Source organism: Nymphalis io, chromosome 7 (genome assembly GCF_905147045.1).
Source record: "Nymphalis io chromosome 7, ilAglIoxx1.1, whole genome shotgun sequence".
Lineage (NCBI taxonomy): Eukaryota > Metazoa > Arthropoda > Insecta > Lepidoptera > Nymphalidae > Nymphalis > Nymphalis io.
The window spans coordinates 8,775,253-8,799,472 of NC_065894.1; the positions used below are offsets into that span (position 1 = coordinate 8,775,253).

At 28.0% G+C, this 24,220-nt stretch overlaps 3 protein-coding genes across 4 annotated transcripts; 2 read left to right on the forward strand and 1 right to left on the reverse strand.

Moving 5' to 3' along the window:
• The first annotated feature begins 249 nt into the window (after positions 1–249).
• On the forward strand, positions 250–4,408 carry LOC126769511 (upstream stimulatory factor 2). The gene is made up of 7 exons (XM_050488369.1): positions 250–373; positions 558–601; positions 782–877; positions 1,123–1,203; positions 2,461–2,582; positions 2,681–2,865; positions 2,941–4,408. The coding sequence occupies exons 1-7, from the start codon at positions 321–323 to the stop codon at positions 3,107–3,109; spliced, it is 750 nt and encodes a 249-aa protein (XP_050344326.1). The 5' UTR covers positions 250–320; the 3' UTR covers positions 3,110–4,408.
• Positions 4,409–4,430: 22 nt separating this feature from the next.
• On the reverse strand, positions 4,431–10,143 carry LOC126769460 (zinc finger protein 1 homolog). Its single transcript, XM_050488272.1, has 10 exons — positions 9,889–10,143; positions 9,340–9,533; positions 9,163–9,224; positions 8,717–8,903; positions 8,270–8,589; positions 7,345–7,886; positions 6,871–6,984; positions 6,336–6,487; positions 5,567–5,661; positions 4,431–4,759 (listed from the first exon to the last, which is right to left on the reverse strand). Exons 1-10 carry the CDS (start codon positions 9,991–9,993, stop codon positions 4,587–4,589), a joined length of 1,944 nt encoding a protein of 647 aa, XP_050344229.1. The 5' UTR covers positions 9,994–10,143; the 3' UTR covers positions 4,431–4,586.
• Positions 10,144–10,735: 592 nt separating this feature from the next.
• On the forward strand, positions 10,736–12,098 carry LOC126769552 (protein FAM177B). Of its 2 annotated transcripts, none has more exons than XM_050488419.1 (2): positions 10,736–11,001; positions 11,710–12,098. In XM_050488419.1, exons 1-2 carry the CDS (start codon positions 10,888–10,890, stop codon positions 11,989–11,991), a joined length of 396 nt encoding a protein of 131 aa, XP_050344376.1. In that variant the 5' UTR covers positions 10,736–10,887; the 3' UTR covers positions 11,992–12,098. The 2 variants fall into 2 exon arrangements, with proteins under 2 accessions (XP_050344376.1, XP_050344375.1); XM_050488418.1 differs by having other exon boundaries at positions 10,748–11,049.
• The last annotated feature ends 12,122 nt before the right edge of the window (positions 12,099–24,220 follow it).

A 24,220-nucleotide genomic window follows, 5' to 3' on the forward strand; every position in this document is an offset into this window, starting at 1 on the left:
ACAAATTTATGCCCTCTAGCGTAATTTTCAAAAATGTTTGTTGTCAATATTATGTTACAATTTAAAAGTTTATAAATTATAACCATTATTTATTAATATTAAATATTGTTTAAGACATTAAATAATTAACTGTTTTTAATAATCAATTAACATATTTTATAATTATCCATAATTATTGAAACATAAATACTTGTCTGTGACATTTAGGTGCAATATTTTACGGTTATGTATCTGTGCCAATTTGTCTCTGGCTTTATCACATGACCACTTTATTTTGTCCCCGTGATCAAGTTTAGAAAATTCAAAAATAATTACGCGCAATGGCCAAAGTAGAAGTTGAAGTTGACATCCATGAAAATTCACTCGATAACAGGTAAAACATTATCGGCATCTTATATAAATGTTTAGGTCTCATTTGTATTACATAATTATATTAATCTAAAGTGCCAGCGAAGGTCAACATTAGTTTTGCAATTTGGCAAATATTTCTTCTTTCGTGATATTATTTATGTTAGAATAACTTAGTTTTATTTGTTTATTGTGGGTATTATTTACAGTGCAGATAGTGAGTTGCTGGGCATGGTCGATGAAGGATCATTTGGTACGAAATAAATTGTTGTTTGTAAATTCACATTGCTTAGTCCAACAATATACGAATATTTGTCAACATTAAAATATGTTTATATTAATCAATTAAATCTGTCATTGTATTGCTTAAAAAGGCTTATTAAACTAAATATAAGTATGTTAAAAGTTGTAAATTGGATTATTTTAATTTCAGGGAGTGCTGAGTGTGATAGATCACATTTAGTTTCACAGTCTTTTCTGGATGCTAATGAAGAAGATAACAGCTCTTCATATAATTTTAAGGATTTATGTAAGTTTATATATATAATTAATTTAATTTTAATACAGAAAAATTTACAACTTTTGCATGATATATAATATATTATTTTTATAAAATATATATAGGAAAAGTAGTTTAATAGCTTAAGAATATAATTATAAGTAATAAATACTCTTTCTTTGAATTATAATTAGTTTCTGGTCTAAATGTTGACAGATAAGAATACAAATATGATTTTAAATGGTATGAAATTGATTTATAATTAATATTTTCAGCTGGAGCAGTAACATATAAACTTGTCCAAATGACTGGTGAAGAAACACCTAATACTATGTCATCCCATTCACCAACACATGGTATGTTGTAAATGTAATGTTTTTCTGTCTGAATATTCTATATATTCACTTTTATATGTATAATATTGTTATCTTTGTAAATTATTATTAAACCCTAGCTGTGCATGGCTTTGCTTCCGCTTAAGTATAAGTAAAACATAAATAATTGTTTGTAAGTCTACGATTTTAAAATAAGAATCATGATATGTCATTCTAGTTAGAGAAAAGTATATTTAGGGTTTTTTATTTTATTTTAGGTAATGATTGTTCTTTTAATAATCATAAGCGAACTTACTGTGAGTCCCTGTAGTTTACTTAATATATTTTATAGTGACTTAAATGGCTTGAAGAAAAATTTCTTTTATACAAATCTTCCGATCTGCAATTCTGTTGCTTAAATACCCCCACGTTTCTCCGTGCCATTGGATGTACTAAATATTGTAAATGAGCAAGCATACCAATTTTTTTTTTTCTATCAAACTCAGGTTAAAGAAATCTACTAACACTAACATAGTGAAGTTCGTTTTAAAAAAAGTATTACTTGCACCTCTCTAGAAGATATTGTTATTAAGATTGTGTACTTTGCTTGACATTGTGTATTTTGCATTTAGTTATTAATTGCACCTAGAAGTATGTGAATGAAGTTTTTTTAGCGAATATGTACATATCACCGTTCTAACATTTCAAAACAACACTAAAAACAATGCAATTCAATCAAGTCAAGCAGATCGGACTATTTTTTTTAATTTTTATGCTAATGTTTCAACCCCATTTCTCCCGTTTGGGGTTGAATGTCTAAAAATGATGAAATATGTATACATTTATTGTTTCTCAGAAGTTTTAATATTAAATATCATTCTTTTTTCATCAAACATGATAGAATCCCCATACAAACTTTCAACCCCTATATATCATTTTAGGCGGTAAAATAGGGGTTGAATAGATATAACAACAAAAAGTACATACATTTTTATAACTTGACAGATTAACCGATTTTGATGAAATAAAGACTAAAACAGAGAGACTAAAATAAACAAAATGATTGTTTTTAACTTTAAATGAGGCAGTTATTTTGAAATCACAGACAGACACTTTAATTTTATTTATATGTATAGTTGTTAAGCCCTGAGTATATGTTATACATCTATTGTATTGTGTGTCTACTGGATCTACCTACCTACTTTCTATTTTCTAATATCTAAATAGTATTAAATTATTTAGAACAATTTTATACAAAATTAGTTCACATAAGCAAAATAACATTTTGTTTATTTACAGTGATTCCTAGCGGCGAGTTTTATGTCATAAGCAACCCAGTACAAGTATTCGGGACAACTGCTACACAAAAGAAAGTAATAAGAAGACAACCAATGCAAAATAAAGCTATAACAGCCAAAAAGGTAATGATTAAATAAATACAATACTGTGATAACATTATATTTAATATAATTTAATATCTAGAAATTATTACTTCAATTTTATCCAATTATTTCTTCAGCGGGATGACAAAAGAAGGGCAACACATAATGAAGTGGAAAGGCGTCGAAGGGATAAAATAAATAGTTGGATCACAAAATTAGCTGCCCTAGTACCAAATTCTGGTCTTCCTGACACAGCGAGTAAGGGTGGTATCCTAGCAAAAGCATGTGATCACATCACTGAACTCACGGAGAAACAGAAGAAGTAAATAAAATTGTCTTGAGTTATTTTCATGCCTTGTATGCATTTTTAATTAAAAATATATATATTTTATTTTAGATTGGAAAAGCTAGAAGTTGATAACGACAAACTTGTATTAGAAGTGTTAAGGCTCAATCAAGAATTAACAGAGTTAAGGAAAGAGAACACCTCAATGCGTGTACAATTAGCGGACAACTGCCTTATTTCGAGTACACCTAGCCACCGACCGAAAGGTCAAAAGTCTTAGCTTGAATTAGTTAAATAGCTGTAATGTGTAAGTGTTGGACTATTAATGTTCATGATGGAAATCCAAGGTGCTGAGTACTAAGCTTAGAAGTGACAAGAAATTATGGTAAGTAGCAGGAATAAATTATTATGAGATATAAACTGTTATTGTGTAAATGTTAACTCTTGATTCAACACGCTTTGTGTTTGAGTGAAATAAATGGTTATTTAATAAATGTTTGAAACAGTTCAATGTCTTGTAATATACTGAAAATAACTATTATTTGAAAAAAAATAAGATCAAAAATTACAAACGAAATAAATAAAATATTGTTATTCGTCCAGCTTGATAAATCTTGCTATTTATTTTTTTGATATTGTTATATTTCTTGGGGTAATAACTACATATTAATATTGATGTTATGAAATGTTTATTGAATTATGACAATATTGGGAATAGCAGTAGTAAATAAATACATACTAGATTTAAATATGTGTATTTAATATTTATGTATAGAAATAGATGTTAATGTTGATCTGCTACATCACATTTTCCTGGTCAACAGATAACTAATGAATGATATACAAACTGTTTTTTTTTAATACTCCTTGACTTTATCAAGTTTTGGACTAATCTTATGAAGTATGAATTTTTGTTTGTGAAATAAAACGTTATGTTGTGAATGTTATATTTTAGTTGTTAAAACCAAATTTATTTTTTTAAGAATTAGTTACTTATTGTTTCTTTTTTGTATGATAGAGAAATACAACTTAGTAAGCTAATATCAGTGTATTTCTTTAATATATAAATTATTATCTCACATACCGAATGAATTTGTAAGTCAACTGAGGTATTTTTTTATATTTTTAATGCTAATTTTACATGCAACTAAGATTATTACAATTGATTTATGATATTCTTCTCTTTTGTTTGTCTAAATTTATTTAGCCGGATGTAAAAAAATCATTAATTTATATATTTGGAATTGTATTAAACAAATCAAGCCTGGTGAACCTTTGGTGCTCAATGAAAGAGTATTGATTATTGTAAATAATTATGAAAATTACTTTATAATGTAATATCAAAATCTGTAGACTTGTTGCAATTTTAATTCAGTATTTGCAGTTGATTGCTTTAAAATTAAACAAGTTGTGTACACCTTTGTTGATATTCTCTATTCTATTGTAATTTGACAACAATTGCAATTACATGTGTATTTGGCAATAAGCGAGCAAGATTTTAAAACATTTTGTGATATATGGTTTTTTGTATAACTTTGTCTAAATGATGTACACATTATTTAGTAATTATATGGAGTTTGTAGGTAATGTAATTTGGAAGGAATAAAAGCAAAACAAAGGTTCTTCGATACTGATATTACATACATGAAATGTATTTTGTACAGAGAAATTAAATTGATAAATCAAAAGTAAAACGTTTTTTCAATAATGTATTTATATTTATTGTCACATTTTCTTTTTGATTACAAATATTGTAATTAAAATACAAAAGCGTTCGTAACGATTATTTCGTCCACGATATCGTTCTTCTCATCCTCCATTATTTGCACCTGACGTTGGATACATACTTTGGATTTACTTTGATGAAACTTCAAATCGTACGCTTTGCAGAATTTCGTATCACAGAATTGACAGGTGAAAGGTTTCTCGCCTGAAATAAGATTTTTTTTTATTATTTACAATAAGTTTTTTTTTATATAGAATAGGAAGGCGGACGAGCATATGGGTCACCTGATGGTAAGTGGTCACCAACGCCCATACATTGGTTTTGTAAGAAATGTTAACCATCGCTTACGTCAACAATGCGCCACCAACCTTGTGCCTGTGTATATGCCTTGTATATGAAGTGAAATAGAAAAGTTGTTAAATACATATTTATCATGACTTGATTCAGATATGCAAATCAAATTTTAATTCGTGTATTAAAATTATATACTAGTTATTAGTGTAGTAATAGAGATAAGAAATAAAATCGTATAATAATATCAAATAAATCAGGCCTCGCGGACCAACCAACGCAAGAAAGGAATTTACAATATTTTTTATGTCTAACAAGAATTCTTTGATATGTTATGTAGGTTAAGCAGAATCAATTGATATTAGTATTAAATGTATTGAGCAACAAATCAGCAGTTTGTCTGAACTATAGACATAAGTAAATACTGAATTTGACCAGCATGAACCATCAAAGACACTATCATTGCACTGTCAACCATATTACATAATTTTATACATTTATTATTAATAGTTTTTTTTTAATATCATACAGATATGACTGAAAATATTTGTATTATTGTAATATTTTGTTTTCAGTGCAAATACAATGATAGGAATAAATGACGATTTTTAAAATAATTATTATTTAGGATTTTAGTACGTACATTGTTAGAATTTTCAAATGAAAGTTACTTACTGATAAAATAAAGTCATAAAAATTTTAATTAAAAAACGACTTTACCTGTATGACATTTCATATGCCTGCTTAGAACATCTTGCCGGGTAAATCTGCGGTTGCAATATTTACATTCATACGGTCGCTCTCCAGTATGTTGTCTGCAATACATACATAAATCTTTGGTTTTATTTATTAATAAATCATGGCTTAAATTTAGCTTTGTCTTATGGAACTTGTGTATCGTTTCTTTATTTGACTATAGATATGCTAGATATCAACTTGGTACAACTACATTTCCTTATTGTGTCCGTTCGGAAGTATACTTATATACAACTCGAAACATGTGTTTCAATAATGAGCATTAGTGAAACTATTAAGTAAATATTAATCATTCCTTAAACATCGTGAGGAAACCTGCATGTCTAATTTCACTGAAATTCTGCCACATGTGTATTCCACCAAACCGCATTGGAGCAGCGTGGTGGAATAAGCTCCAAAACCTTCTCCTTCTCAAAATGGGAGAGGAGGCCTTAGCCCAGCAGTGGGACACAGGCTGTTACGATACTGTACATAACTATTCCTTACATCACCAAAGATACACCGACCTTGGGAATTAAGATGTAATGTGTTTTGTGCCTGTAGTTATACTCACCCTTTCAACTGGAGTTCAAGATCACAACCATTGAAACGGCATCAATTTTATGTCAAAGTTTTTTGTCTTTACTTTACCTGTGGTCGGAATACTAAAAGAATATTGATCTCGATTGGGATAGTTGAGAACAATTTCACAAATCTTCTAAAATAATTACTAATGATGAAAATAAATTGTTACCTCATATGGATTGCCAAATCGGAAGTTCTATAGAAGCCTTTCCCACACTGTTCACAAGATATTGTAAACTTATTGAGGTGCCGTCTCTTATGGATGTTGTAATTTGAAGAGCTACTGCACACTGCTCCACAAGTGCTACAAACATATTTTTTCTGAAAAATAAGATGACAATGTCTTTCACTGAAATTATATTATAAGCACATTTTTACTTAATAGATAAAAAAAACTCAGTTGATGACAATCAATAATTATAATTTACTTTAATTTGAGTTTTTAGTGTCTTTTTTAAAATTATATTAATAATGGTTATCACTTATCATATCATAGTTTACTATAAATAGTCAATCAAATCAATCACAAAGTCAAACAATCTATTTGATTCGATTCAATCAATATTGAATTGAATCAATCGAACAATCATTGGGCTATTGGGCACCCACTTGTAACATAGACATCACACGACTGGAAATTCAATTAGAAATATAAGTTAATGAAAAAAAAATACGTACAAAATGTGAATATAATATTTACTAACATTACTATTGTTGCTCTTTATTCTTATTCCCGTGTGACTGGTTTCATGTAATCTCATTGCCGCCTCCGTTTTAAATGTCAATGTACATTTCTTGCATTCATATGTTTTTGGTTTCTGAAAAGATAATTTTTATATCAATTTAAGCTTACTTAAGCGAATACAATGATATACTGCTTTCTATTTGATGATGATTAATTTTATGATATATTACATTAAAGTTCACCACTAGCTAATAAAAAATCAGCTAACAAACAGGAGAAAATTGAAAATGGTTCCCAATATCATAACGCAAATAATCATTTTTAATACTTGGCTTTAATCCCTAATGGTAAGATTAAAATCATGAGACAAAACACTTGTGATAAATTTCACTCAACATTGTCATAATATTAATTTAAAAATAATTTATTTACAGGTTTAGTTTTTAAGATATTATCTAAGTAGCAATTAAAATATGCAGCACAATAATAATACCTGATGTCTTTCAAGATGCTTCACAATACATTTGGACGATGCAAATAGTTGTCCACAGAAGTCACAAATATATTTTTTTCGAATCCGTTTAGTCTTTGGTTTCTCTATTTTAAATTTATGATATTTTGTACAATGTACTTTTAATGCTAACAAATTTTTAAATTGTCGTTTGCACATTTTACAATAGAAATTTGTAATGCAATATTTATTTTCTATAGGTGATGGAGATCTTTTGATATCTTTGTCATTTGATTCTTTATCTAAAGCTTTATTGAAATATCTATCAATACTCTCAACTTCATCTAAATCCATTAAACTATCATTGAATTCAATATCTTTAGTATTTTCTTTTAAATTCAAATGATTAACATTAAGAAATTCATCAATCACATCAATATCTGGCTGTATTTCTTCTAATTCCTTTATAGGTGGTTGGTAATCAAAGTTTTCTTTTTGTATTATTTCATTATCAAGACCTATATTATCTCCAAATAGAATATTTTTTATCACTGGTGTAGGGGGTGCTGATATGTTTGGAATCACTGAAATGAATAATATTTTTTGTTTATCACTAAAATGAAGAAAAAATTAAAGTTCCACTGTACAAACTAAAGTATTGCAAGGACAATGCAATACAAAATATAGGACTATGGGAAATCCTGTATAAAATATTGTCTAGATGACTGTACTGTTTGATGACTAAAATACATAATGAAAAAAAGTAATACTCAGTTTCTTGCCAGTTCTTTTCAGTATAATTTACATTCTGAACATTTGGTAGTTTTATATTTAATGAATCATGTATAATGAAAACCTACTTAAATAATGTATATTTTGATCAGTAATTTCATTGCAGCTAATCATAACATCAGTTATTAATTTATGTTTTTTATTAAATATAAAAATTAATTAAATGGATACTTACTGGGAGGAGTAGAAATCAGTTCATCCAACAAGACTTTCTGGGCTGTGTCGTTTTTCAATGCATTTTCTAAATTAACGTCTATTACACATTTTTTATTTTGTTCTATATTCAAATTGAACTCATTTTTAAAATCATTATCACTCAAATTGATAGCTGGTTTACTTGTAAAAATATTTTCTACATTATTATCTGCTACATTTTCAATAATTAATTCTGAATTAAGTTTTTCTGTTTCTTTATCTTTTAGTTGGTTAGCCAATTTAATTGGACTAAATTGATTCTCATTTATAGCTGAACGAGGTGTAGAAAAAGGACTGAAACTGCATAAAAAATATATTTTAACTAACTTTGATGGAAAATATATACATTTAAAAGTTTTTAGAATGTGATTTCTACAATTATATAATATTATTTATGTTTAGAATAAAAAGATATGTAAACTTTTACCTAAAGTCCAATCTATAATCACTATCAACTGATACATCATCCTGCAACCAATGGGAATCGAGAGAATCTTCCAAGATATCTGCTTCTTCCTCTATCACTTCCCTGATGATGCGTGCCTCGCTGTCGGGAATTTCTTCAGCCTGAAGAATGTCCGTCATAAAGTTTTGTATGCTTGTACATGTTGACTCTGAAAGATATGCATAAAAACTTTTATCCGTTTATGAAAAAACAAGTAATCAAAATATTTAAATTATGCTAATTAGTCTGCACTCTTTAAGTTTTTTATATAGTAATATATATTTTCTAAATGTAACTAACATGTCACATAAAAGTAATAAAAATCAAAATTGGTAAACATTACATATACAATATTATAAGTATAAATGCTGCAAAATATATTCAACTTAGATACAATATGTAATATCTGTTTTATAAAATACAATTACCATTGTCCTCATCCCGGATCTTCTGATTGATTGGTGTGCTGTTTCCAATATTCATTGGAAGCCTGTACAGATGCATTTCTTAAATATATGCTTTTTAAAATGCTACATTATTATTGAGTTTATTTAATTTAGTAAATATATTTATAACCAATGGCAAGAAAATAATAAACCAAATACCTTATTTTTATGGTATCATCAGTGTTCTTGAGAAATGTGCAAAATTCTATGTTTTCACCAGATTCCTTTAGTTCTATGTAACTTTTGAGCTTTTTATCTGAGTTTCGACAATTCTTTTTGAAATTACACGCTGCCTTCATGTTTATACAACAATCTTTACAAAGTTGGAATATAAAAGTGTCATTCCGTTTGACCTAAAATGATCGATGCATTTTTAATGGAAAATATTGAGGTTGATTCACATAGTTTTTGTAAATACTAATGAAATAGCTTAACAGATCAAAATGTATTAACTTTTTTGTAGCTTGCAATTTACATGATTTTACGTATAATTTATTTTTATATTCTATAACTAATATTAAAATAAAAAACAAAATACGCATTACAAATTTATAGAAAAAACATTGTCCTGTGGCATTGTACCCAAGACGCTGGCACGTTTTGTAAATAAATATAAGAATATTGTTAAAACAAAAGACAGTACAAGAAAGTGCTCGCAATATAATTTTAAAATATATTAAGAGATTAAAAGAAAAATATATAAATTACCTGTAAACCTGTACAGTATACAAATAACCTTCTATTTTTTTCATTGTATTGTATTAACTCAATCGGGTCATATTTCGATAGACATCCTCTACAAAAAGTCTCCATGTTTCATATATAAACTATTTGTTTTTGTTATTATTTCTAAGTATATCTTTTCAAATTCATTAAAAATATATATTGGTTTATTCAGTTATTTCCTTTTAACTTTCTACTTGAATAGAGATCAGAAAGCATATTATAATAATCATTCATATTCTTAATGTATAATACATTATATTTTAAAAAAATATAGAAATTACTTCAAAGAAAAACAAAATCGAGAATTTTGACACTTTTCATTGACATAATATGACAAATGACAATATACAATCTACATGACAAACATACCATAGATTACAAAATATATAAAATGATTAAAAACATTATGGTAACTATACACAGTGCTACCAATATTGTTGCACAGTAAAACTTCAATGTTTGGACAGTATTATTAATTTTGATAATCACTTTTTATGATCAAACATTTTATTCAAAATAACATTTACTTCTAAATAGTTTGCTTAGAGCGTTACGCAGTTAAAAGTTTTTTTTCTGTTTATCACTCTCTTGTTAGCATAATATAGAAGTTATTTAAAATAATGATGTTATTGGAAGTTTCTCTAAATCTATATAAATTGTGTTAATCAATCAATTCTTTTTTTTTTACGTAACTGAACTTTTTAGCTATTCGATATTTCATCGTCATGAATTATTATCGATGCCAGTATGAATAGGTATTAAACATTATCGATGGCAATTAGAGACAACACTATTTGACGTTTCAAAAAGACAAGAGTGAAGTGGATAACAAAACGATTGCTCTTCTATTTTGAAAGATGAATTATTGTTTATTGATGTTGGTGATTTGTTAGCTACACTCTTTGTTATTGATTGTAAATGATGATGAAATATCTAAAATTGTAATTTTAAATAGTAGTTACTAGTTATTAATACGCCAAGATGGAAAATAATGGAGGAAATAGGCCGGACTCTCAAGTAAATTTGACTATGAACAGGTCTATAAGAATTTTACACTTTAGTGATGGAGTAGAGGAAGAAATAGAAGAAGAAAAGGTGAATGAGCTTCAAAGTGTTAATAAGACCGATGCAAATGTAGATCCAGTGAGTAATGCTCAAAATTTTACAGTTTAATGGGTCCATTATTAATTAAAAGTACTAAAAAATATTTTTAATACTTTCGTTGTTTTTGCCTATAACGATATGATAGACTAATCAATTCTAAGTCTCTACAGCCATATTAAAAAAATAATATAAAAAATTACAACGTTTTATAAAAATAAATTTAAGTAAATCTGATGCTTTTCATTAAAGTAGTAAAGACAGAAGATAACAGAAAAAGTATGAAAATATTGAGAAATGGTGGAAAGTATCCATTGCTCTCATGAAAATATATACATAAACATTGACCTATATTCACTCCATGGTGGTTGATGTTTATAATTTATATATATATAAAATTAGATTTAGAGAAAGAATGAAGCGAGAGTGAGAATAAGAAGAAGCTATCGTTATAACCATAGGAATCATAGGTAATAGGTAGAGATGGTAAGAAAATTTTGTGGTATGACCATTGCAAAATTCCTTATATTAAATACAAATAAATTTACATATTACAAGGTTGTCACAATATTTCACATGTTATGTCTTCTTACTAACTTTAGATACAGAACAGTTGGGCATATTTTATTAGTACCATTATAGAGTAAAGTAACTATTCAGAGAAAAATTTGAAATAACATATAACATATTGATATTTTTCAGAAATCACTAACTTGGGGACCTTGGTTATCATATCAGGCAACAAAATCAGGATCAAAGGTTCTAAATGCAGTGGATTATGCAGGGGAATCATTGGCTAACTTCTTTGGCATAACAACACCTAAATATCAAATAGAAATAAATGAATATGAAAGATTACAAGAAGAGAAAAAGAAGATAGAAGATGAATCGGCCGGCTGGGTGCCAAAGAATGGAGGAGGAAATATACCTCTAGTACTGAATGAACCATTAAAAGTTGTAGGAAACCATGGTAATATGGTTTAAAGAATTGAAAACTTAATTTAAAAAATTATAATGTCTAGTGATCAGCTTTTTATTGATGTAACTCTTAACTCTCTCACACTATTGTTATTAAAATGATTAAATCTCAAGATTTTAAATTATTTGAATTGAGAACTAATTACTAAAATCAAGTTTTTCTTAAAAAACAATTACTCCTGTGTAAAGCCACATTTACATATAAGCAAGTAATCCTTAATTAATTATTTTAAACATCAAACGGATGATTGGCTTGCATTAAATTTTTGGTAGTTCACCAAATATGCACTATATTCACTCATTATTATAGTAGAATAATATGTATTGTAGAAAGTTTTTAATCTTTGTCTGTCTGCAAAGATATATTTGCGAATGCAGCATAACATAGAGAAGCAAATGTGTAACAATTGCTTGTGTTTACACACTAATTTATTATGCAAATATACATACATGTGTAAATGTGTTTAAAAAATATTAAATTATTGAGAAAAGCTTAACTATTACTTACACTTAAAAAAAACAGTATTTTTAAATTTCACATTAAATGTTAAAATATTTTTAAGTTATTTATTTAGTAGCAATTGCAAATAAAAATGATAAAGTATTAAGAAATTAACAGTTTTATGATTAATTTATTTAATTTATGTACATACAATTTGAGTGTCAAGAAACTAAAGCTTTAAACTAAAATGACTTACTACTTTAATTTGTTATTATTAAACAACTATTAAAATCAAAATTAAATAAGGGTTTATATGATCTAGATTAAAAGAAAAGGTCGTATATTCATACCTTTTTTACCTATTTTGACTTTACCTTTGTCTTAATGTTGGAAAATATTACTCCCGTAACCAGGCCTTGTCACTATTAGCCTCCCATTTGCTAATGACAAGTACTGTGAGATGTTAAACACCAAAGCATATTATTAGTATGTAAATATCTCTTGTAATATAGTTGATTTGTATATTATGCTTGAAAACATTTGAATTAAAATTGTGACTTGATAAAAAATTTCTAAACTAAACTGTTATATTATTATACTGTATACTGTATTAGCATAACATTATTAAAAATTCACTTAATTACTTACCTATAATATTTAATTTTATAGCTTTTACAAAATTATGCAATAAGCTCCTTTATTACTAATTTTACACTAAATGTATCTAGAAATTCTCTTTTAAATTATAAATACCTTATTTATACATTTAAATTATTAAATAAATTTGGTTTATTCTTTGGTGTCTTTCATTTTACGTCACTAAAAGATATGTGGTTGTATTTTCTCCTCATAGTGTAGTTTAACATGAAAAATGTTAATTAAACTTTTATGTAATATTTGCCAAACACAAGAGAAACCCAAGTTACTTACCTTATTGTAATATGATTACAACATATTTTTCTCTTGTTAAAATTTTTATTATATTTATACTACATATGTTTAAAAACCAGCCTGCATCAAATTTACAATCTTAATTACATATTAAGAAAACTGCATTATAAATAATATAATCGTAAGCAATTAAACAAAAATATGCGAAAACAAATTTTGTTTTAAGAAAGCATATTTTAAGTCGTGTCGTTTTATTTTTATTTGATTCTATGCAAAGTGGTGTCATTCAGATCATTCAGAATCCATTCAAAATAAGATATCAGAAATGAAATGTAGTTTCAAATTAGGTCTTGCTCACTAAACTAAGTATGTATGATGAATATTTACCATTTTTTAAAATACATTTCTATAATAATCTGAAGTATAAAAATAAATTGTTGACCTTATTCAAGCAGAAAAAAATTTTAATTTCATTCAATATAAAGTCACAATACAATACATATTTTGACAAAATTCTAATATTTACTTATTTCGAGATATTTGAGAGCCATCTAGCGTTGAGTAAAATTACAATGTTGTACGTTATTATCAGATTTCCCCAAACGGTACAATATTTTTACTATATGTCGCTAGATGTCAGTAGTTATAGAAATATTTTTTTATTTAAAAATAAATTAAAATACTTACCATTATTTATTTTTATGTTACATTAGTATTAATTTCGGTTCACAATTTTAAATAGCATATTATTCTTTATTTATTTGTTAAGCACTCGATTAGTTCGTAAATTATAAATACCTTGTAATATTTAAGAAGACAGATTTCATTATTTTAATGTGTCTTTATATTGTAAGTAAGAAGAATTAGTATTGGTATTTAGAAAAATATGCAAGTAAAATTAAACCTTATCTCAATACTTTTAAGATCAGCTTTCTAATAGTTCAAAAGGATTATAAATTACACACTATCTGAATATGTTGTGTTGTAAGTGCAATCAATACGGCCAAAGAAAACTAAACTTTAACTGATTGATATAAAATTCAAAATTGTGTTTTTTTAAACACATGTTATTGTTTGTCGGTGTTTAGCGTGTGATATGTCGAAATGTAAACGGTTCGAGCTGTGTCCGCAGATCAATATGCGTGTTGCGCGAGGGTGTTTAGAGTCGTGCGATTGGCCGCAGTATGTGGGGCGGGGCTCGTATGTGAGGCGCGGTCTGTTAGAACGACGCCGAATTTTGGCGCCAAATTGCGCGTTCTATTTTCAAGAGTCAAGAGACTATAGAATATAGCAAGTATGGAGTTCAGATTTTTTATGATTGTTTTTTCTTTTTCTGTGTCGTATTTGATTAGACTTTAATATTGCGTACTAAATATTCATATTGCCTAAAAAATATTATTAAGTTAAGTACTTAGGTTACAATTTACAATTATAATAATTATAGTTATAAAATAGGCACCTATTAAGAATGTAATTTAATTTAGATATATTGAATCAATTTTTTTAGTATGATAGAAAATTTACTTTTGACAGGTTAAGAACAAAATGGAAATAAAAAAATAATTACGTAGGTATTTACCTATATATTATATACCAACAAGGTAATTTGGAAGATATGGCAAAAATATTTTTTTATACCTTTATACCTAATCCATTTTAAGTAGGTACCTTAATGTTGATATTTTTTTTTTTAGATCACACCTAAAATACTTTTTTTATATTGTTTTATATAATTATTTATCCGCGAATATGTCATAATGATCTAAATAAATGACACGATAAAATAGACCTTATTGAAATACTTACATAGTATATATAAAGTTATTGAAATAATTTAAAAAAGTATTTTTTTCTTGTTTAAAATTTAATTTAAGATTAAATGATTTAAAGTAAGTAGGTATATTTAGTATGTAGAAGTGGGTAATATTCATACCTAGGTAGATTATAGGTTGTACGTAAATGTAATTTATTTAGATGGATACCTATATCTGGTATGAGTACCTAGTATGTTTAGGAAGAAGGTGGTTACTTAGATATAAGATTACTTATACAGTACAGTACAGTAACAGCCTGTTAATGTCCCACTGCTGAGCTAAGGCCTCCTCTCCCTTTTGAGGAGAAGGTTGTGGAGCTTATTCCACCACGCTGCTCCAATGCGGGTTGGTAGAATACACATGTGGCAGAATTTCAATGAAATTAGACACATGCAGGTTTCCTCACGATGTTTTCCTTCACCGTTAAGCACGAGATGAATTATAATCACAAATTAAGCACATGAAAATACAGTGGTGCTTGCCCGGGTTTGAACCCACGATCATCGGATAAGATTCACGCGTTCTAACCACTGGGCCATCTCGGCTAAGCTGGCTATTTTCATGTGCTTAATTTGTGATTGTGAGATTACCTATACAAAGTAATTTTGATTAGGTAGGTACCTACCTGTAATGTTTCGGTAGGAACACGTCGTAAGTTTTTGAGAAAGGTACAGATAAAGGTACAAGGTGACCATGTTTTACCTAAATCAATTTTAGGAGCATTAGTTAACTCGTTGACTCATTCAAAATCCAAATCTTCATTCAATATAGGCTTTACATTTGCTTAATGATTATTGATTGGCAAAAATAAATTACCCGGTATATTGTTCTTGTAATTGTTCGACAGGTAGAAGCAAGGGAAGGTACGAATCGTCAGGCAAACAAAATAATTGTGATTAGGTCTATAATTTGTTATATCCATTTATATCTTGGGTAGACGCAGGACTCGGACCTCGCTTCTCGGTCTTCCCCATAGCAAGATTCAAAAACCTGGCTATGTCAATCCATGATTCGACTTGTTGAATAGGTTGGCACATGAAGTAATTCTCTCGTGTACCTAACGACTGTACCTACTTAAATTTGAGAGTTCTAAACTTTCAGAATAATTAAAAAAAATATCTTTCTGTAGCTACTTACTTAGCCTACCTAATTATATGCTTAACTATTATACCTACCTACTAATAAGTATAAAATAAAATTTTTACCTATCCGTATAGATTGGTAGGTAACTGGTAAGGTAACAGCCCTATTTTGTGTATAATTATGCAGGAGCCTGCTTAAGTCTTATATTTTACTTGTTACATAAATAAATAATAAATTGTGTAGGTTAGTGTTGCTAACACACATACAATAAATCACTACAACATATTTCCCATAATTTACGACAAACGCCGTAATTATTAGCTAATTCAATAATTCGTTAACACGCAGGTCACAATGCGGTGCAAAACCAGTGTTGCTAGCGCAAAAATGTTTCCCCCTTATTTCGTTTAACTAAAAATTGCTAATAAAAAGAGGCGCGTGGTAGAACTTGTTTTATAAGCAATCAACTAGTATTTCTGGTTATTCTGGTTCGTGTTTTATTTTGCATATATTCGCGTTTCGCGGCGAATTTGTATGAATTATTTGTCTACCAGTTTTTGATTGTTCACGCTCTTTGATTATAAATAAATAATCCTGATATCATTGTGTTAATTTCGATCGTGTTGTTAATTTTAATATTATTTTATTAATCTGGTACTTATTTAGTGATGGATTTTCTTTTGTATAGACCAGGGAAACATTAATGAATAATAATTTGATGTTATCATTATTGCGTAAGTACCTACTTACCCACTAAACAGTAATCTGCATGATATTACAGGCAACTCAAATGGTCTACCTAGGTACTTACCTATTAGCATAGCTAGCATACCGTCATAGCAACACCTAAGTAGCTTAATGTAATAAGCAGCTTTATGTTATAAACATACCTACCTAATAGCTTTCAAATTATATTCGTGAAATTAATTCAAACAAAATGTATAATAAAGGTTACACTTACCTATTATACAAAACCTATTCATATTATGTAGCCCTCCTAGGTACCTAATACCTTTTTTTTTTTTGAAAATATTCATGTTCTTTTTGAAGTTGATCCTACTTCCTATACTTTAGATTAATACAATGGTTGAGGAACTTAAAATATAGGCATGATTTAAAATAAGCGCATTTAGAATTTAGTTTAATTAATACCAAGGTACTGACCATTATGAGGTTATAAACAATAACAGTAAATATTAAACTTAAAAGCTTATTTATAACATATACCATTGAAATTTCCATAGCTTATTTATAAATTAATTGTAAGCGATTACCACAATGCAGTAATGTGGTACTTTTAATTTTTTACTATTAAAATAAGTTAAACTGAGATTGATAGTTCTTAAAAACTTAAAGACGCTTTTTATGATTAAAATTGAAATAAAATATATCAAAATTTTTAAGTTTATATTATTATTATATTTATATTATATTGGACCGGCAAGCGTCTAATAATAAATAAAGACCACCAGAAGTGGGCCATTACAGGCTTTACGTTACTATTACAAAACATACTGAAGTCGAATCCTGCTAAGCTCAAAGAACTAACATATCTCTATAATTTATTAAGTAATTACAAATTGAATGAAGTACGTAGGCAGGTATAATAGATGTATATACACACCTATTTCATTCAAATTATAATATTATACAAATTATATTATAGAACAATAACGATGATGATTCACTACTGGCAAGCTAAGCTACTAAAAGAAGACTTAAAATCCTTTAAGAGCTTGACACCGAATTAAATTTTTTTTGTAGTTGGTACCTAGGTACCTACAAAAACTTTTAATACGAATAATTTATGTATTAATATCCATTATCGCTATAACCATTATGATTATTTGTTACGATAATGTTAAAATTATACCGACCGTATTTAGCATTAGCAGTTAAATATATTAATTATGTATGCGTTCGATGCAAGCTTATTGATCGGAATATTATTATTCCAATGCGTAACAGTTTAGAATTTTCGATGCAATATTCAAATTTTGCACTCACCTACCGATAATTCTAAGGGCATACATGGCAGATGTTCTACTTTCGACTTCGCAATGTTGTTTATTAAAAAAAAAATCTTTTGTGGCCATTTAAAAAAGTGAAACTTCCTAACAATGCGCCATGCAAATTAGAAAGGAGTTTGCATTATAAGGGTTTAAAGGAACGAATTTGATTCGCGATTTTGACTATTATTTCAAACACGAATTCGGTTATTTTTTATTTGATAAATCGTAACATGCAAATATTATTTTTATTCGTTGCATTTGCAAAGAATTTTATGCTTTATTTGTTTGTAATAAAAGGTAAAATCGGATGGCTTAGCTTAGGAAATTTGCATAAGCGTCGCGCACCTTTCCTCTGATCCTTTCTATGGCAGTTTGACTGACAGGGTTTAGCCTGAATGAAATTTGAATCATGGATAAAGCGCTATTTACTTCTGTTATATATTTTAACGTAAACTTTTTTATTTCCTTTAATCCAGTATTGGTTTAGCCAGTTTATATAAAATACTTTATTGTTGTTTTAAATGATAAGCTCGAACATTGGGATTAAATAACATCTATTATTATTACATATTATAATAAATAATAAATATTTATTTTATACAGCGTGTACCTAATAAGAACATAATTGATAATGTCTTAATATTCCTTGTAAGTTTCTTAGTTTTTAATTTTGTTTGTTTCATAGGAAACCAATGAGACGACATTTTCGTATTATACAATCAATACAAATGCGGAAATACTACATAAATCATATTACATATAACCCTCTGCCGTTTGTCAAAAAATTTGCAAACCAGTTCCCAAACCTTAAACTGTCGGGGGACACTTAAAAAGTTTTAATATGAACACAATACCCGTACGGCCGTATCGGGCGGGCAGTGACCATCACAATGGGCATACTAGCCGATTAATTCGCTACACAATGACCGAGGGTAAGGTCCGAGAGGTCATATTTAGGTAGAAGGGTTAAGGGTCAGTAAGGGTTACTGGTAAATAGCAGCGTATGTCCTACCAATGCGGAGGGAGTGACGGCGGCGACGCAGTTTTCAAAACATGCGGACGTTGACGGGTTAAGAGAAATTTATGCGTTTTGAATATATTTGTTTATCAAATTTTGAACATAATTAAACATGAATTATATGATTATACTATATTTTTACAACTTGGTCATATAGATGTTTCATCGTACTTAAATAAGTTTTATTTCGTCAATATTAATATAATACTTCATTAAAGTAGGCTTTTATAGAAACTTTTTAATTGTTAAATTGCAAATCTATCATAACAGTTTAACGTTAATCAATATTTAATAATTTTAAGCTGCTTAATAACAATGTGACCGCAGAAAGTCGCCTAGATATAAAGTAAAGAAACAATATTACTTAATCATATTTCGTTTGCTAAGCTCAAGCCTCAGATGTCTCCCAATATTGTCAACCTACCTTCATAAACGGTAGTTCGTCTCCACAACGGTAGCACGCAGTCGAAATCTCCGGTAGGTAGGTTACGAGTAGTTAGTATTACAAAACTTACAGCCTATAATTCGTTTTAGTGCACCAAGACAAATAAATATAGAGTAAATATAAATATTTTTGGAATTATATAAATCTGCAAAAAGACACTTATTTATGTGTATATTTTTTTGTTTTTCATTACGTTTAATTCAGACATATAAAATTATTTTATTTGTACGTCAAAAAAAACGTTATGAATAAAATTATTTGTACGTCAAAAAAAACGTTATGGGTTACGGCCTCTTCTCCCTTTGAGAAGATTCAGAGCTTATTCCACCACGCTGCTCCAATGCGGATTGATGGATGAATAACTATTATTTCAATTGTAATATATTATTATATAACTAGTAACTAAAATAATAATAATAGAGAACCTAAGGACAGGATACGATATTCAATGTAAGGAATTTAGATAAAAGTGTCATCTACTTCTACATTAATAAGAATAAGCTATCAATCAACAATCGGATATTAACTGCTTCATCTCTAACGATTCATTCACTAGATACTATGTATTTGGGGTCGGCGCTGTGTGATTTTATTTTATCATCATGATTCATATTTATCATTATCCCTAGTCATATCCTCAGTTACTTCCTTCATGCACGTGTCTTCCCGAACACATTTCATCCATTTTTCTTTGCTACATAGCCATTTTGAATTCACTTTTTAATGGCCTTTTTTATCACAGTTTACTTTTACAAGGCTTTCTAGGTAGTTGTTATTATATAAGGAGATTACATATGTGAAAAAAAAAATTTATCAGATATTATTAGAACATATAACTTTTTAAAATGTCACAGTTTTCATTTAAGAATAAACATTTTCAATCGTTTTTTTATGTTATATATTTCTGATGTTAAGATTTAAAACTAAATTAAAGAATAAGTAAAAATGGATGTCATTAGATTTATAATACCGTAACCGTAACCGTAACAGCCTGTGAATGTCCCACTGCTGGGCTAAAGGCCTCCTCTCCTCTTTTTGAGGAGAAGAATTATTAATACACATTTATATAATTTAATTGAACAATCTCTATATAATTTGCCAAAATATCATTAAAAATTTCAGTTGTGTTCTTATAGAATAGCTCTAGTGCCCATAACTTACCATTTTTAATAGTTTGATACCCATATGGGTATCAAACTGTTTTTATTAGTTCTAACTCTTTGTTACTGACTTAAAGAATTCCAAGATATACATTATGGAACTTACTATGGCATAACCTACATGTACCCATCATGATAATGGCCTTTTTTTATCACAGTTTACTTTTAAAAGGCTTTCTACACTCGCTCATCGAAGATATTCTACCTTTTATTTTTAAATACAACGCGAATAGTAAATCATTCAAATTGAAACCATTTCGTTTATATTGTTTTACAATGAAACCGCTCTCAATAGAAATCCATATCTAAATCATTGTCACACGAAGTCAATGGAGGTAAGTACTCTTGACAGAATCGGCACGGCAGATGAAATCAGAGCGATAGTTATCTACCTAAATAAAACCCTCGCTCCGATGTTAGAGGCACGAAGTGTGAAATTTATAGATATTATCTGTGCTTTGTATATTTGACATAAGATACAGCTTTATAAAATTAATAATTACATTCATTGTTATCATTGATTTATATTATTTAATGTATATTAACCTATTTTTTTTTTATTAAAATGAATATAATATTGAATAAAATTATGGTATGTATTTTAAACTTTGTTGTTAGGTGTAAAATAAATGTGCTAAATTTCCTCATGAATTGTTTAATTAAATAAGGAATTATGTATATTTACTTATTGTAATATTTATTATCAATCATTTACGGTTATATTAAAATTTGCATTTAATTACTTGAAACTTTATTTTTTAATAATTGTATATTATTATTATTTAGATTTCAGTGATGATATATGTATTTCACAAATACCATTTCTTAGTCAAATTCTTCTTTAAAATTTTCTTTCTCAGTAAATGTAAAAAAAACAACTTGCATTTTACTGTATTATCAATTTGTATAAAGTTTTAAATGATTATCTAAAGATTTTTGACATAATTGTAAAGCAAATCCAACTTTAACACCGTTTTAACGAAGCATCACGAACCGCAGTAGCAAAGGGCTCTTTGTACCTATTACTGAATTAAAAAAAAATCGTTTTCAATATCGACGTGTCTAACCCTTTCACGGTGCATAAAAAGACCAATTTTACATTCGACCCCGGTGTCTCATTTCAATAAAGTGTAATAAAAAAAAAGATAAAACTTTTTTACCCACGATTCTTTGGGGTCATATTTTTTATAGGGTTGAATCCTTAATTTGCAACAAGGTGCATCGCACGCAAAGCAGGGGATGATTTCGTTGCATCGAGAGATTTAAATGAGTTGTATAGAGAAAAAGTCGAAAGGGTTGTACGCTGGTTACCGGTTATTTTTTCCCATCATCCGACAAAAGATGTTGGTCCTGCTTGACATCGATGTGTCAGAAATTATTTGTTCATTCATTTATTATGGATCTTTGACGCGTATTCAAATCGAAATACAATAAAAATCAATGTATTGATTTTATATTTGTTATAAATATATTAGTTTTTTTTTCTAGTGTTATTTATGATTGGAGATTAATGATTTATTTAAATTTGAAATGTTAAGTAAATGCATTTGATTTTTTATTATCTTCTCCAACGTATCATGGAAATAGTTAAACTTTCAAAGTTGAATATATGAAGTATAGTTAATAAAAATCATATTTGATATCTTAATTATCCATACCAACAACGTACCAATTTATATTAGAAAAATATGAGTTAGTTATTATTAATTGATTTTTCTTTAAATATTTTAAACGAATCATTTCAATTAAAAGTTTTATATAATGTTATTTTATGATTCTTTGTATGTATAACACCAATACTAACTATTTCTCTTTATATAACTACGAGTATCTAAACAGACTAACCGTCACTATGAAAATGCAGTTGTCAATATATGCAAGTGCTTGCAAATCAATGCGCTTGCATATGAAGCCGTGTTTAATCATACAAGCGTCCCTGGGACTGTTCGTCCCAGTTTCACTGAAGCTATACCTAATATGTTATATATGCTCTCGTAATGCTACTTATTTTGTACTATGTATAGATATCAATATTTGCAACATAATTAGATGATTTTATCTCCTAGATAAATGTGACGTAAGTAATTAGAACAAATGTTATATATGAAAGGTTCATTGATAATTATTATTATTTTTGAACCGGTTATAACTTAGATATAACTGAGAGATTGTCATCGGAGAATAACACTGGTGGTAGGTCACTGACCCCATACATTGCACACATGAACGGTAACAGTTACCCAAATACATTATTACATCTTAAATGATTTATACAAATTTTATTGGTATCGCGACTGAATGATCTTGATATTTAAAAAGAAATAATCTACGTTCCCTCCAATATTTTTTTAATTATAAGTATGTATCGATAGAACTATCAATCGAAACAGACAATCTTACAACTTTAATTTATATTGGTAATTGTTCAATGTCTTAATTGTTATTTTATTGTTTTATGCCATGACAAGTATCTTTTACATATCATCTACATAAAAAATCTTGATTTTGTATTGTTTTTGTTCATAACTAAGAGCGTGTTGCGTAAAGATGTCGAGTGGTATCACTGCAGGGTAAATATAAACACGGTGGTGTTTGCAATCAGTCGGTAATCACGGATCGTGGTCGTGTTCGTATGATATACCTTTTGTAGTAACGTCGACATAGTAATTGATACAGTGATATTTTTATACTTTAATTAAACTTTAAGTTTAATTTGTACGAAATTTCAGTCAATAATTTGTTCGAAAAATATTACCCATTTTGGATTTACTGTCTATTCTTTCTATATTTTTTATATGTTATCCGTAGATTTTGGCGTGAATTACGTAAAAATTATTGGATGGTTCTTGATGAAAATTGGCTTGTTGATAGCTTGTATCCTGCGCTACCGTTTGGGATACTATTTGTTTTGATGAAAACGTGATAAAATTATTAAATTTAATATGTCAAAGATTATAAATGAGATTAATAAAAGTCCATATATATACATTTCAATTTATTGTACCTCCATGAAATGATATGAGAGACAAAATAAGCAAATAGCAGAGCGATTTACATAGATAAACAGCACTGACGCGAATACACCACTACAAAAAAATTAAACGAAAAAAAGCTGTTTTATTTCAGTTTATTATGACAGATTTTATAATACAAACATTAAAAAAAAACATTGGTGCCTATGAGCTATTGAAAATAATTATATTTTGATTTTTTTATAACTATTACTAACATTATATGAAAGAGAAAGTCAATTTGAATAATACAATAAATAAGTAATATGTAACCAGGCGGTAATCTAAAAATAATAATCTATTTCTCACGTAACCTACTTTCGTTTACACTTACTATCTACTTCGTGGTGATATTTCGT